General features: G+C 33.7%; 1 protein-coding gene across 7 annotated transcripts in view; it reads left to right on the top strand.

Annotated features, from left to right (window-relative positions):
* Positions 1-16,118, top strand: part of CycC (cyclin C) — a 103,215-nt gene that overhangs the window by 46,345 nt on the left and 40,752 nt on the right. For all 7 annotated transcript variants that reach the window (XM_076483665.1, XM_076483668.1, XM_076483669.1 and 4 more), the window contains exon 7: positions 2,332-2,423. In XM_076483665.1, coding sequence (XP_076339780.1) covers positions 2,332-2,423 — 92 coding nt within the window. The remainder of the gene's footprint in view (positions 1-2,331; positions 2,424-16,118) is intronic.

Raw genomic sequence — 16,118 nt, 5'->3', positions numbered from 1 at the left:
AAGACCTTAGAGAGGATGGTTAATGCTCATCTTGTTTTGTTCCTTGAATCAAGAAAAACCTCCTTTCACCCACCCATTGTGGGTTCCATTGACAGCACTCCACCATGGACCACCTGATTCAACTTGAAACAAGAATCAGAGAAACCTTTCTCAAATGACATCTTGTATCAATATTCTTTGACATTGAGAAGGCTTATGATACAACATGGAGGTATAGCATTTTGTGAGACCTCCATTTATGTGGGTTGCATGGCCATTTGTCCATTTTTAATGGACAGGCAATTCCAAGTTTGTGTGGGCTTGACACTTACTCGTTCTTTTCTATAGGAACTTGGAGTCCCTCAGGGCTGTGTTTTGAGTGTTACACCTTTCAGTATAAGGATTAATGCCATTACTGAATAATTCCCTCTTACTGTTGCAAATGGGCTCTATGTCAATGACTTTCACATCTCATGTCAGTTTTCAAACATGGGGTATATTGAGTGTCAGCTACAGACTGCTCTTGATCATTTACTGAAGTGGACCACAGCATATGGCTTTAACCTCTCTCTCTCTAAAACCATTTGCATGCACTTTTGCCACCAACGGGGTATTCATCCTGATCCTGAACTCTGTATCAATGAAGTTGTGCTGCCTGTGATTCCTGTGACAAAGTTCTTGGGGCTTATCTATTACTATAAGCTGACCTTTATACCACACATCAAGCAGCTACGGGTCAAGTGTACAAGAGCACTGAATATCCTCTGTGTCCTCTCTTCCACCACTTTGGGAGCAGATCGATGTCCTGTGCTAAAGATATATTGTGTTCTTATTCGATCGAAACTAGACTATAGATCACTGGTCTGTGTTTCTGCCAGGACCTTGGCCTTAAAGATGCTAGACCCCATTCATCAGCAAGGAGTTCAGCTCTGCACTGGGGCTTTCTGCACTTCCCCGGTTCAAAGCTTATACACAGAGTCTCATGAACCTTCTTTGCAACTCTCTTTACTATATGCTTCGAACTTTCGTTCCTTACCAAAGCATCCCACCTGGGATTGTGTTTTCCTTCCTTGGTGGGCCATACTTTTTCAGAACAGATGATCTGCCATTGCTCCTTTTGGCCTTTGTATTCAGATGCGGTTGGTTGAATTGAGTCTGTCCTTGGATAACATTGCTGTATCCACTGGTCAGCCCATCCCACCATGGCTTCTTACAGTCCCCAGATGTTACCTATCTTTAAGTCATATGAAAAAAGCAGACACTCCTGATTGGAAATACTGCCTGTTATTTGCTGGACAATTTTTGAACCATCCTTCCATTCCTATTTATACAGATGGTTCAAAATCAGGTGACTGTTTGGGCTCTGCCATGGTTTGTCGTGGTTTGGTGGTTGCACGCAGTATCCCCTTTACAGTTTCTGTATTCGCTGCTGAACTGTATGCAGTTGCTCTTGCCCTGGATCACATAAAAGCTAAGCAGTACTCAAAATGCACTATTTATACTGACTCGCTTAGTTCTCTACTGGCCCTGAAAAATATCTTTATGTTAATTCACAAGCTGTTCTCACCAATATTCAGAACAAAGTGGCCCATTTCTCTTTAACATCTATTTCTATCCAGTTTTTCTGGATCCCATGTTACATTGTTATTTGCAGGAATGAGCTCGCTGACCCTGCAGCTAAATCTATCTGCTTTGGCACTATCACTGCTGTGCCTGTTCCATACATGGACTATAGTCCTGCGTTCAAGGCTTGGCTCCGTGCCAGTTGGCAGTTGACTTAGAGTGAGCAACATGAAAACAAGCTTTTTCAAATAAAACCCTCTATTGGACTTTGGCTGTCTTGCTTCCATGTGGATCGGAAAGAGGAAGTTCTAACTAGACTATGCATTGATCACAGATCTTTTAACTTATTGTCTTCTTTTATCTGGGACTGATGCACCAATGTGTTGTCTGTGTAACAGTCAGATCACAATAAGCCACATTTTACTGTCTTGCCATCGTTATGACTGTCAACAATGACACCATTTTAAACATGTTCTGTCTCAAGGTTTATCCATAACGTTAGACAGTGTTATTGGCAAATGTGACACTGTCCACCTTATAAATGTTTTAGTTTTTTAAAGGCCATTAATCATTTTAATGCTATTTAAGTTTTTTAATTTATACATTTTTTTAATTTGATTCCCAATTTATTTCTGAGCATTTCCTGAGTACAGTAAGTAACTTCTTCTTTCAAGATTTTGTATGTAATGTTTTGTCTTTATTTAATGTTTAAGGTGAAAATATTTTTAACCACAGTTATATCTCACAATAAACAATAATTTAAGATTTTTTTATTTGTTTTTCTTATAGGATTGTTGCTTGGTTTTATATCATGCATATCGACCACTAGTTCAATACGTTCATGACATTGGACCAGAAGATAATCTTTTACACATGGCCTGGTAAGTTTTTAAGTAATTATTAATTTGATGTGCCTTCTAATTGCTTCCCTACAGAATTTTTAATGTAAATTGATGTTGAAAAATTATAAAAGCAACCTTCTGATATCTTTCATATGTTCTGAATGAGTTTAGTCATTAGGTTAATTGTGGCCTTTACTTACATTATATAAGAAAAATTTATTTGTTCCTAGAGCACAAATACAAGACCATGATAATTGTATTAGTTTAAAAACATGAGTTTTGCCTATTACCAGACCTTTGTGCATATGGTCAGTGTACTTGAATAGTTGTGTATTAATATGGCAAAATGACAACACTTCAATTTTGTAATAGTATGCTATAAGTGTTTAATACATAAATTATAAAATATTGTCAAATGGTTATAAAACTTACCAAAATTAAGATACTGTACATAATTACCAAAATTTTTCTATTACCAGTTATTAAAGTTTAATTGAATGTATAATATATCACTGTATACTTTGTATGCAAAAAAGGCTTCACTATTTCAAATTCAACCTCTAACTTACCAATATGAAGGGATTTTAAGCCTGTAAGTAGGAGTTGCCGTGATAAAATAAACCATTAGTTATTATTATTTTCTGAAAATCTGACTAAAAGCATTAATTTGTAAGAAATATAAATTCTATGATTTCCATCCACAGTATGTACTGCACAGATATTCATTTGAAAGTTGTGGTAGGGTACAATATACATACTTAATTTCTTTTATATATATATATATATATATATATACATTTAACAATTCCTTTGGAACATATATGTAAAAATGGCTCGTTTGGGTTCAGAAAATTTTTTACGTAGAGGAGTGAACAATGTTTCGACCTTCACCTGTCATCGTCAGGTTCACAAAGAAAGAGAGAGGTAACTGACCGGAGGCTGACCACATATTTGAAAGGGGTTGTGTAACTGAGTGTTGGAATGTAGAGGGCGGGCTTAGATCTTTGAATATATAATTTTATGTTATTTATTTTGTTGTTGTTTTTTTTTTAATATAGATATAAAGGTGTTCCTTTGTATTGGTTTATTTTGGGCTTAAGTTGTTGTATAAGTGAAGCTTTTTTAATTTTGCATTTGTTTATGTTTGTTTCTTTATTTAGTATTTGAGTGTTTTCTATGGTTATGTTGTGTTTATTTGACATGCATCAATGCTGCATCAAACCAGAGATTTACGAACTTATACAACGAAACATAAACCAAATCAACACTAAGAATGGCAGAGAAAAAAAGATCTGCCACAACAAAAAACTTGAAAAATTAAGATGCAAACAACAGAAAAGACATCAACATGAAAAACCATTGACTAACTTCAAAATGGTCTACAAAAACACATACACAATTCAAACATTTATTTATTTGTAATTTTCTTAATTCTCTATTTGTATGGCTCTGGAAGTTTTAACTTCTTCTGTTTCAAATTTTAATTTCAAGACTGGAATTGTGTAATGAAAGTTTTGGGTCTAACATTACACTTCTCATTAACTCTCTCACTACAGGCTTGGTCCCCATAATTGACCTCATAACCATTTTGTGCTTGTTATAGTTTTCATGCTATAACTTTTAATACATTTGTCTTATCTTCACAATGTATTGCAGATTTTTAGTAAACATTACAAGACTTTCATATACAAAATGTGATTTTTCTGTATCAAGTTTTAAGATTTTGTAAGTAATGATTTGCTCTTGAAGTTTTTTTTTGACTATCCAACATGCAAAGTAATTTTGATTTTAAGATTAAAGAATACATTTATATATTTTTCAGAATAAACTTTATATTTTATCTGTCACTTTCACTGTTATATCTCTGTACAGGTTTGGTCTATTTGACAAACTTCTTAACTGCCATAAAAAATAAAAAAATATTTATAAGTTATGCATATTTCATTCTAGAATGACTACAGATTATAACATAAAAACACAAATGTTTAGTCTGAATAGCTTAAATTTCATAACATTATACATCTCAATGTAATTATTATTTATTGACCTTTCAGCTATGGCTGGCTAATATTACAGAAGTTGCAATGGCATGGCATATGTACTGGATAAAGTAACATGAGTGCAAAATAAAATCAACCTTTATAAAGTGACCTATCTTGGCTGGGTTGTAATAGACTAGTATGTTGTAAAATACAGTCACATTTTGGTTATATAAAAATAACTGAATTGTAGTGTTATTTTTTAGCTGCTACTCACATCCCACCCACAATGATTCTCTCTCTCTCTCTCTTTCTCCTCTGTGTGTGTGTAATATATGTAGGTATATGATGCACCAGTTTATCCCAGTTTATTTATCTTTGGAAATAGTACCAAAGTCAGAATTCACTGGTTTGTTTTAAATTTGATGATAAGGGAGATAAATAAGATTATTTTAAGATCCTGTTTGTCATGTGGAGTTCTTAAACTTAGCACTTCACATATGTATGTTTTGGTTTTCATTGTGACATTTTCAGTTATTTCATACAGCATGGAATTAACAATTGAAAAATATAGGAGTTTCAAATGATGGTGTAGAAACTTCTAATTAATGTCTGTTGCAATGGAGGCATCTTGAATGTTGAATTCAAGCATTCAAGTAAATCATAATTATGTTATAAATGTTTTAAACAGAGCATATAATATCTCCTCTGACTACTTCTGTCTTCACTAAGAAAGTTAACAAATTTATGACATATAACAAAATACTGGTTATCCCATTAACTTCTTATACCTTATCACATGAAAATTTTTCAACAAGTGAATTAAAATGTACCAAAAACTAACACACAATCTCAAAATATCCACAAATTCTTATCACTCTTTTCATTGACAAACAAAATTCTAAAATTCAAATGTCAAATTCTAAATATAATAAAAATATGTTAAAATGAAGATGCTCTTCCCCTTCATATGTGCTTGTGGGTTGTACATACATAAATAAACTTGTGGTAGCTGTAAAGCTACCTATATTGGTAAAACTACAAATCACAAAAGCACATGAGAATTTCAGCAATAGTCAGATATAATCTAACTAATTGACTCTGTGCTTTTAGAAAACTAAAATTCTCTACTCCAGAATCACACATTAGAAATACTATTGAAGAAGTCTCTCCATTTTATCACCCAGCACTAAATAATTGCATTAACTCTTCCCTGTTATCATTAATGAAATCAATTCTGGATTCTTAGTGTTTTTATTTGATATTTATTGTTATTTTAAAGATACAGTGTTTCTACTTATATTTAAGTCTTTCTATATAATAGTGTCATATTTATTATAAAACTTCATTTTACACCTTATGAATCAGTTGAAAATAATTTCTTCATTCCAAATTTATTCTGTAATGTGATCCACAAGGTAAATACACCTACATTGCAAAGCTGACTGTTTATTGTCTGACAACAGATCATCCAGTGTTAAATATTATTTGACCAAACACTTGTGGTTAGGGGTGACTATTGAGGAAGAATTTGACTATTGTGATAGTATTGGACAGCTAACATTGAATAACAAATACAACTGTAATTGAGTATAACTGTATAAAATGTTCATGTATTTGTTGAGAATTAATTTTTAAAAATGTCATTAAAACTGATTCATTATTATTATGTGTTTTTATTATATGTTGTAATACACAATAGTCAAAGTATTGTCATGTTTGACAAAATACAATACGCTTAATTACAGATGAAGATATAATCAAGACAGGATTGTTGAGACAAATCCTGTTGAGACTGAGACAGTTTGTTGAAACTGAGATGAATATTTTTTACGTGACCAACCTTGTAATGTAAATAACATTTTCATAAAAACAAGAGCAACAGAATAATTGAAAAAGTAGTTATTTTCATTTCTTTCAGTTAAAGTATGTCCACTTAGGAATACACGCATTCTGAAAAGGTTAATGAAAATATTTACATGAAATATTAAAATATAAGTATTAATACATCAACCCTCCCTCCTCTTGTGAAACCTCCTCCAAGAGTTTAATGTGCATCATTGTCTCTGTGGTCTACAGCAATGTCTAGGCCATTGCTGGTTTTAGAGGGGAGTGCAAAACTGGCCTCTCGCGTATTTGTGATATCAGGCTATTAACATTTTAAGCTGCATCATATTCTCAGAACAGGGCATCAATTAAGCATTGGCTCTGACATTAATATATTGGAGCAGAATATGCATTCTTTGTCTAATCCTTCTAGAGGAATCACTGAGTCAGTGAAATGTCTTGATTTGCATTAGCAATTCCATATAAGGTGAAAAGGAGAAAAATAATATTGGCTATTCTGAAGTTAAGAATGCATACAAATGGGATTTATTAAGAAGCAAAATTAGAACTGTTGCTTGAAAACATGCTCCAGTATATTACTGGGACATGTATTGAGCAGAGGAATGCTAGAATCCTTTATATATGTAAAAATGGCTGGTATGGATTGAGAAAATTCTATGTGGAGGAGCGAACAACGTTTTGACCTTCTTTGGTCACTGTGAACCTGACGATGACCTAAGAAGGTCGAAACGTTGTTTGCTCCTCCACATAGAATTTTCTTAACCCATACCAGCCATTTTTACATAAATATTTTTTTATACAAGTAGGTTTTCTTGTCATCATGGACTAGAATTTTTTGAAATTTAGTTTAACACTTTAGTAATAACACAAGTGTTTTTGCATTTCAGAAACATTACAGATGATAGAAACTGGTAGTCTTGCTTAATGTGATGTCATGAACAGACTTTCTTGGCTGAATGACTCTTTCAGCTTCTGTTGTTATTGAAGAGATATAGAATATTTCTCATGCAAAGAGGTTTTTTTTGTTTTGTTTTTTCTCAAACTTCTACAATGGTATTTTAGTCCAAAAAGCATTAAAATTGTATCTGAAGCTGATGTAACAAAGAGTGCACATTGTTGCTGGTTGAAGATTGTTGGTTTGTACAGATTTTTACCAGTATTTTGCATATGAGGCAAAAGAACTGTACTAGAAAAATCAGCACATGGGCTGATTTGTTGAAACTGAGTTTCCATTTATTCATTCTGAGCTGAAGACATTATGCTATTACTGTCTTCCTTTTCAGTTAGTTCATCAGCTTCTTGAAGCATAGCATCAGTCATAATGTTTTTAGAGTGGATTGCACTTCCTCTGATCTTGATTATTATCTTCCAATGAAACAAAACTAATTTGGATCCAGGACACTAAACAGATCATGTTGCCAAAAGACCTTCTTTCACAAATAGGATCAGTATGTGGAATGATTTGTAAGAGCTACAAGAAATCTGTTGCACAAAAAATCATAAAGAGCATTGACAGATGATGTTTCACACATACTGTCATTGCTATAGTTGTCTTAACTGTGAGCAAGTGCTTATGCAACATAAGTGGTGGCACCACAACACTAATCGTAGTGTACTTCTCTCCTTTGCTGTACAAGCTCTGGTACTGCAACTTGTTCTGTTGTAGGAAAACGTGAGATATAGTAAGTCATATTCATATAACAACTCATTATATTTTACTGGATCAAGCTTATTAACTCAGTTAACTGTCAGTGAATCCTACTCCATCTTGTAAATTTGGTGGTGGGAATGGAAAATCTTTCACCAATTTTCTTTAAGCAGGATGCTTTGGTATGACAAGTTTGAAAGCTTTGGACATTTGGAACTGGTAGTTCTAAAACTAACCAGCTTCTTCAGTCTATATCTCACAATAAGCTTATTGTGTGTGCAAAAAATGACATTGTTCAAGATTTGTGTACAAGTTGAGTTACCTCATCAACTTCATTTTGTGCAATGCCCTCCAACAAAACCTTATTGTCAGCTAGTGAGATTGTTTGCTCAGTGTCTATCTGTGCATCTTTGGGGGGATATCAGTTCATTGAATACTGTGAAAGCCTTCTTCATATTACTTGCTTTATCTGTTACAAAGTATAGATAAGTGATAATAAGGAAACAAATTAACACATCTAAATGAGAACTTCATTTAATTTTATTTTGTGATGCTTTGGGTAGATTCTCTTAGTCAGGTAGTAAAGACTGTGCTACAATGGTATTAGGCTCAGCAGTAATCATTAAGAGGTAAGATAATACAATTACACACATTTATTGTGGAGCATGGTGACAAAAATACTGATAAAAACATTGAAATTATTACATAAATATTATTGAAATTAACAAGAATATAGATAAGTAATTAGAAAAACTAAAGTTGGATTTAGAAATATAACATCACAAAATAATAAATATAAACTTGTAAAATAATAATCCAGGGAAATAATTTTAGTAGAAAGTCTTCCATCACACAAAACCTGTAACTTTAATCTTTACCATGAATATACAGTTCTTGTATACTATTATTCTTTTCAATGATGCCTTGCTATCACTGAAGCATTTTTTGAACAAACAAGATACTAAGTTTATCCCCACATAAACCCCACTTTGACTTCTATGATTAATTCTCACAATGAATACCTTTGAATTCAACCAACATTTACTGATATTTCCACAGGTATAAAAATGGGTCCTCTCACTAATCTGTTTGCTGCTTATTTCAAGAAATGCCTTTGTGTCACTTTTAATAATTTTTTCCAAATATCTATCTGTTATATTGGTGATATGCTAAGTATTTTTACATGTACCAAAGTGCAAGTAGAGAAGTTCATCGACTTTGTTCATCAATTCTACCCAGTACTCATTCCACAAATACATTTATCAAACCTCTGATGCCAGTGCCTCATTTCTGGACATCAACATTCACATATAATTGTACAATTTTAAAACCACCATACACAACAAAGACATTGATACTGATGCTTACCTAGATTATTGTTCTTTTCATTTCTATGAAACCAAGTCTGTTATACCTAAAGGGCAGTTTGCAATATTGAGTTGCTTATGTTCTAACATCAAATACCAAAACCACTGAGGTGACAGGATTTTTCAAACAAAGTAACTAGCCAGTTTATGCCATAAAAATACTCAACCATGTACAATTGTATTTAGTGCCTCCCAGTCTAAGGACAAAAGTCAACATGATATGACACCCTTGCTTTTAACGTACCATTCACTCAACAGATTAGCAGCCAGTTTAATACAAAAAGTTTTAAATTATTCATAACTGACTCCATTACTGCCAAAGTATTTACTATATCTTCTCAAGTTTGTTATAGCTGTAATCCCAGTTGGCACACTTAAAGCTACAGAACAACAATGGCCTTGTTGTTAGAATTTGTAGTTATACCAGAACAATTTGTTATACATATCCATATGTTTCAAATAGTACCACAATAACTAGCATTAATTACACTTTCCACCTCCGGGGACATTGCACCTACATAGCAGAATGTGTCGTATACTGCTTCAAATGCAGCATGTATTGCATACTATAAACTAGAGAAACAGCCCATAAACTCAGTGATAGTTTTTGTGAACTGCTAAGTCTATAAGAGAAGACTGCATTAGCCTCCCAGTTTCAAGACACTTCAATCCTCCTGATCAGAATGGTACCTATGACATTGTAGTCTTAGTCATGAGAAATGTACCACTCAACAAATTAATGCAAGAAAATTTTTTATACAACTCCTTTGTTTTGTACTCAACACCAAGCCCCCTTATGGTATAAATCAGTAGTTCTCGACCTATTTTGCCCCATGCACCCTTTTCACCGTATGTCAGAATGTCATTCCCCCTTTCCAAGATTGTCCGACTCAAAAAGGTACATTCCAAATAATATGCATATAATATTAAAAATATTTTTTTTCTATGTTAGTACATATGTATTTACTTGAATTATTTTTATAATGTAGTTTTACAAATTTAATAGCAAGAGAAAATGTTGATGGATTTTAAAACTTGAATGCAAGTAGTTTTTGTTGTAATAACTTAACAGACTAAAGTTGCTGAAGCATACTTCAATAAACAAAGAATTCAATAGAATACAGGGTATTGTAATTCATTTTATTCTGATGAAGATCACAGTCAATGAGAAACCTGTGATTGTTTTTTCTTTGCCAATTCTTGGATTCATGGAGGAGTGCTTGAAATGGTACAATGCAAGTCATTTTCAACCTCCAACCTACTTCGTTGCTGAGTTTTCATTTGCAAGAGTTTAAAAGCCTGACTCACAAAGATATGTTGACACAAATGGAGGCAATACATGGATAGCTCTTTCTGCCACTTTTGGTTAGGAATCGCACATCAAGGGCCAAAATTCTGTGATTGACTTCTCATCGAACATATCTCTTGCTCTTAAGTCAGTCTTCAGCTTCAGAAATTCATCTTGACAATCATCAGAAACTTTTTCAAGTGACAAATGGATTTTGCACTAAATCCAATTCATCATCACTGATTTCAGAAAAATATTAGCTGAATTCATTTTCCAGTGCTGTCAAATGCTGCAAAATTTCATTTTTTGCAAATTCTGGAAGCATTTGCCCTTCACCACCAGTAACAAGAATTGATGACAGTTTCACAAACATTGCAACATTTTTTATCTTTTTATTCAGCTGCTCAAAAATGTCAACTAAACAGGCAAAACATGTGATCCATTCCAGCAAGGCAAAAAATTTCATCTTACCCTGAACTTAAAAATAATTTGAGCTCATCTCTAAGCTCAAATACTTGCTCAGTTACATTTTCTCTTGAAAGCCATTGAACATTTGTGTATAAAAGAAGCAAATGATGGTCTGCATCCATGTCAGTACATAACTTCTTGAAACATCCCGAGTTGAAAGCTCCTTTTCTTGACAAAATTCACAGTTTGAATTGTTTGATCTAAAACATTTTCTAGTGGAGCTGGAAGTGTTTTTGAGGCCAGTGCCTGATGATGGATCATACAATAAATGCCTTTCACTTTTGGAGCTCACTTTTTCACACAAACTTGAAATCCAAATTTTGTCCCTAACATAGCTGGTGCTTCATCTATACAGCACCCACAGACACTCTCCCACAAAAGATTTTTGATTCAAATAGAGATGAAACCTTTTCCAAAATATATGAGGCCTTGGTAGTTGTTTCAAGAGGAGAACAAAAAAGAAACTCCTCTTTAAATAAACCTGATTGAACACATCTTGCAAATACTAGCAACTGGGAACTAAATGACACATCAGTCGATTCATCAAGTTGAATTGAAAATAAACCAAATGCTGCAGACTTGATCTCCTGCACAACTTGATCCTTAATGTCAATGGCTATGTTGCAGATCCTTCTTCGATCTGTAATGTTTGATAGTGAAGCTGCTGCAAGTTTTTCTTCAATTGATTTCTCAAAACAATTTCCACCATTTTGAGAGTGCAAGGTTTGATCAAAGGTTTTTTTGCTTTGCTTTGCTACCTCCAGTGCTACGACATAAGAAACTTCATTAACCTTTTGGTTCATTTCTTGGATTGCCCCTGTTGAATCCAGCTTCATCTTTTTGAGAGCATTCCCATGACATTCAATAAAGCTTTTGTCCTTGTGTTGAGAATGAACATTCTGCAAATGTTGCTTCAACTTTGTTGGTTTTATAGAACAATTTGACAAAATTTTGCTACAAATAGCACATTGGGGCCTTTCTTCTCCATTGATGATGATGGGTATGAATCCATGTAGAATATATGAATCATCGTTCCCTCTTTTTTGACACTCATTATGGACTCCAAATTATGTGATTAAAAAACAAGAATAAGTCAAAGAAGTTTTCCACAGATAAAAAAGTGAAATATTTATCTTTATTTTTAATTTAATTTGTGACATTCAATAAAGTTTATTGATTGTCACAGATTAAATTGAAAACAAACTACAATTCTACTTTATTCAATAAAGTGTGATGTCCTGTTGATTATGTAGAATTTGAGAATTGTAGTTTGTAGAAAGATCAATATTCCAATAGTTTGAGTCTGCCAATCTGTGGTCCCAACTTTCCCCCTGAAACTTTAAAACTTCCCCCCTGGTTGAGAACTCATGGCATAAATGAAAGATTTACTTTCTAGTAATTATAAAACTTCTTCAACCCTTTCTCTAATTTCATTCTCTTAAACCTTTTTTTAGATGCATTTACCTTACCTTTTACTCCTGGTTAAATCTCTTCAACCTTAAAAAGTATTTTCTTTTCCATAATTACATCACTGGATGATTATTTTATTTTACTTGACTGTTATTTCATGAAAATATATTTATTGTTTCCTGTCATTTTATTTCTAATTCCAATTATAGTTTTTTTTTTTTCTGTATTTTTCCTAATTCCAATAATAAGTTCAACAATGTTTTCAATGCTGTTTGTGTTATGGTGCTCCATATTGAATATGTGTAACTTGAAACTTTATATTAGCTTACCTTTTAGTGATTATTTTTGAGCTTACTTCCATTGTAACACAGCCTTTAATATCTGATGAAGGGCATCTGCTTGAAATGTCACACAAAATAAAACTAGATAAAGTTTTCATTTGGATGTGTTAATTTATTCGTTATTATCATTTATCCAAGTTCTTCTCGTGTTTTGTGGAATAATACTCATTCAAGAATGATACAAGTATTTTACCTTTGAATTGCAGATTATTCTGTTGAAGAGTATTTTCAATGTAGTCTGCAACACCTACTTCACTGTACCCACCTTTCAGCTGTTCAAATATGAGGAAACATGATTTTGGCTCAAAATCAACAAAGGTGTGAGAAGTTATAATGAAAGGAGTGTCATATCTGATCTATCCACACTTCCAGATTACATGCAACATGTTGTGTAGTTTGAAACAATTCTTGCACAGCTTTGGTCTTGCTTTTATATTGCTGAAGAGTTAGGTTTGATGCAATGTGGCTTTGAGAGAGAAGTATCACCTTTGAATTAAGCTTAGAAATAAACTTTCTGAAGAAGTCATTTTCAGCTATAGAAAGTGGAAGGCAGCAATAGATAATTAGGTTGTTTACAAATGACCTAGAATACCTCTTTTGCTCTGGTTGGATTCTTAACTACTTTGAGAATATTAATTCAAACAATAAACAACAGATGGCTGTGTGATAAGAGTTGATACGAAATTTAGCTTCAAGGACTTTTCATTAACAAAAGGATGCTTTCTCTTCAGATGCCTAGAAAAGGGAAAGAAATATGTAATTATATATAAACAAATGTGATGTTTTTACCTATGACAGTAGAACCACATTTCTGGGCAATAACTTCACAAGGACATACATTCACTACTGCAGTTTTTGTTAAATTGGTTGGCTTTAAACTTAAAATACATTATAAATATAAATGCATACAAATCCACACATTACTATGTAGATGTTCATGTACTTGCAATCTATGTAGAAATTAATATTCAATGGCTATTAGGTTTCATAAGTGCTTCTTTAATTAACCCTTTTGGTGCTGAATAAAACATTTTAATGTTTGGCATGGCGCTGATTCCATTGATACTTCAACTAATTACGGTATCAGTACTTAAAGCATGATATCTCGGCAGTAATTCGACAAAAGTCCCTGAAATGTTCAGTGATTGTACCCAATACTATATATGTTAAATTCAATACTTAAGAATAACAGGAATAAAGGAAGACACCCTGATACACAACAAAGAAGTGCCATGTAAAGCACAATAATTTATTATAAATTGTATACAATTTGTACAGCAGCCCATCAATAATCTTTATGGTTATGATATATCTCATGGCATGGTAAAAAGCACATGGGGAGATTGCACTGTTTGCAGAAATAATTAGTTTGCTTTCTTTTCCATCCAGCTGTGTATATATTGCTGCAAACAATACAATCAGGTTTGTGTTTTTTGTCCTCATATTGTCCAATACTATGTCTTTCCACCAAGCGCTGACCTTTATCAGTACTTGGTCTTTCTTTCCGTTTGGCTTTGCTGACATATCCCTCCAGCAAATTTTGAATAATCTGCTCTCTGAATAGTCTTGGAAATACCGGGTTTTCACTGCTGCTTTTGCAGTCTGCACAATATATTATATATCCGTTAACAAGAGCTACTTCTCTAAGCCGATGGTAAATGGTAAAATACCACTTGGTACTTTTGTGTGGATGCATAAAGGTTTCCAGCTTCTGGTCCATGATGTCTACTCCACCCATGTGTTGGTTGTATGTTTCAGCAATCAGTGGTTTTCTCACATTTCTGTATCCACCAGGCTCTCCTCTGGATCGAATTCTTTTATCTGTGGTGCCATTTGTGGAAATGGTCGATAAAAAAAATGCACACGTTTAATGTCATGCCAAGCACATGCTACCATATTACCACCATGCATAAATACTGGCGGATCTCCTTTGCTAAGACGCAATCTTGTAGGGTGGATATCTGATGGCATGTGTTTCCGTCCAGCCTTAACTGTGCCACAAGCCCCAGTTCCATTCATCTCTAAGTGTTTGAATAAAGAAGGTGAAGAATAAAAGTTGTACGTGAAGACTATATGTCCCTTATTCCAAAACTCCTCCAGCAGATTTAAACATATAGTCTCTGTGACTGAGTATCCAGCCACAGGCACTATAGTATTTTTCCCACAATATGTAATAAATTTCAAAGCATATCCAGATTTGCTTTCACACAATGCAAATTGTTTGATGCCCCATCTTGTGGGTTTTGATGGTAAATACTGTTTGAGATAAACTCTCCCTTTGAATATGATGATACTTTCATCAATGGACAGCTCACGTTGTGGGGCATATACTGCAAGGTATTTTGATTTGCAGAGATTCATCAGATTACGAATTTTTCACAGTGGATCATAATTTGGATCTCCACTGTTTGGCTGATCATGCTCATTGTTAGCAAAATGCAACAATGATGTCAGGATTTTGTAACGATCTCATGGCATTACCTCTGTAAATGGCACATGAGTTAGCCAAAAGGAGCCCCAGTAATCTTCCAGTTCATGTCTCTGGCACAACCCCATTGCTATTTGTAGTGCAATATATGCTTTGAGTTTATTGACATCAATCTCAATCCATTTTATAAAATGGGAGTAAGATGGCAATTCAGTGGTGCAGTTGAAATACTGCAAAGCATATCTATTCGTTTCATTACAAATTAGCGCAAATGCTTTATCAGGAAAGAAAAGTGTGAAATACTGATATGAAGTGAAATTTGCTGTATCAATCAGGACTCCAGTGTGAGTGGTAAAATCTGGCAACCAGTCAGATTCAAAATTATCAGTGTCACTGTAATATTGCCATGAAAAATTTGGATCTTGGTTTTGGTCTTCAGGTTCATTATCACTTTCAGGGGGAGCTTGGGGCTGTGCTATACTAGCTGCTCTATCTCTCCTTTGACTTCTCCTTGTACCTCTAGACCTCCGGGAATATACACTCCTTGATCGTTCACGAGGACCACCACTGGAAGTGCTAGTGGCATCTACAAAATAAAACAAAAAACTCTTTTACATAAAGATATAACACTTTTCCAATGTTCCATGTATGTATGTTATATTTATATATTTTCCTATCAACAATATATGAAAATGTAGAGAACTAGCCTTGGTCAGTCAGTTTATGCAATAAATTATATAACCCTAACAACACCTAACTACACCATGTGCTTACCTAAAGCGGGGGCAGATTCCAGGCCATGAATGTCTTCATTACCACTCTTGTCCTGTTACAAGTAAGCTTTCATTATCATCTGGCTCAAACTCTTTGTCACTCTCTTCATCATTAAAAATAATATTGATTTCTTCTTTAGTGGTATAAGCTTTTTCTTTCAGTATTGTAACAACATCGCATGAA

Source organism: Tachypleus tridentatus, chromosome 13 (assembly GCF_004210375.1).
Source record: "Tachypleus tridentatus isolate NWPU-2018 chromosome 13, ASM421037v1, whole genome shotgun sequence".
Lineage (NCBI taxonomy): Eukaryota > Metazoa > Arthropoda > Merostomata > Xiphosura > Limulidae > Tachypleus > Tachypleus tridentatus.
The sequence above is the reverse complement of the archived record's forward strand: the minus strand, read 5'-3'. Positions and strand labels throughout refer to the sequence as shown.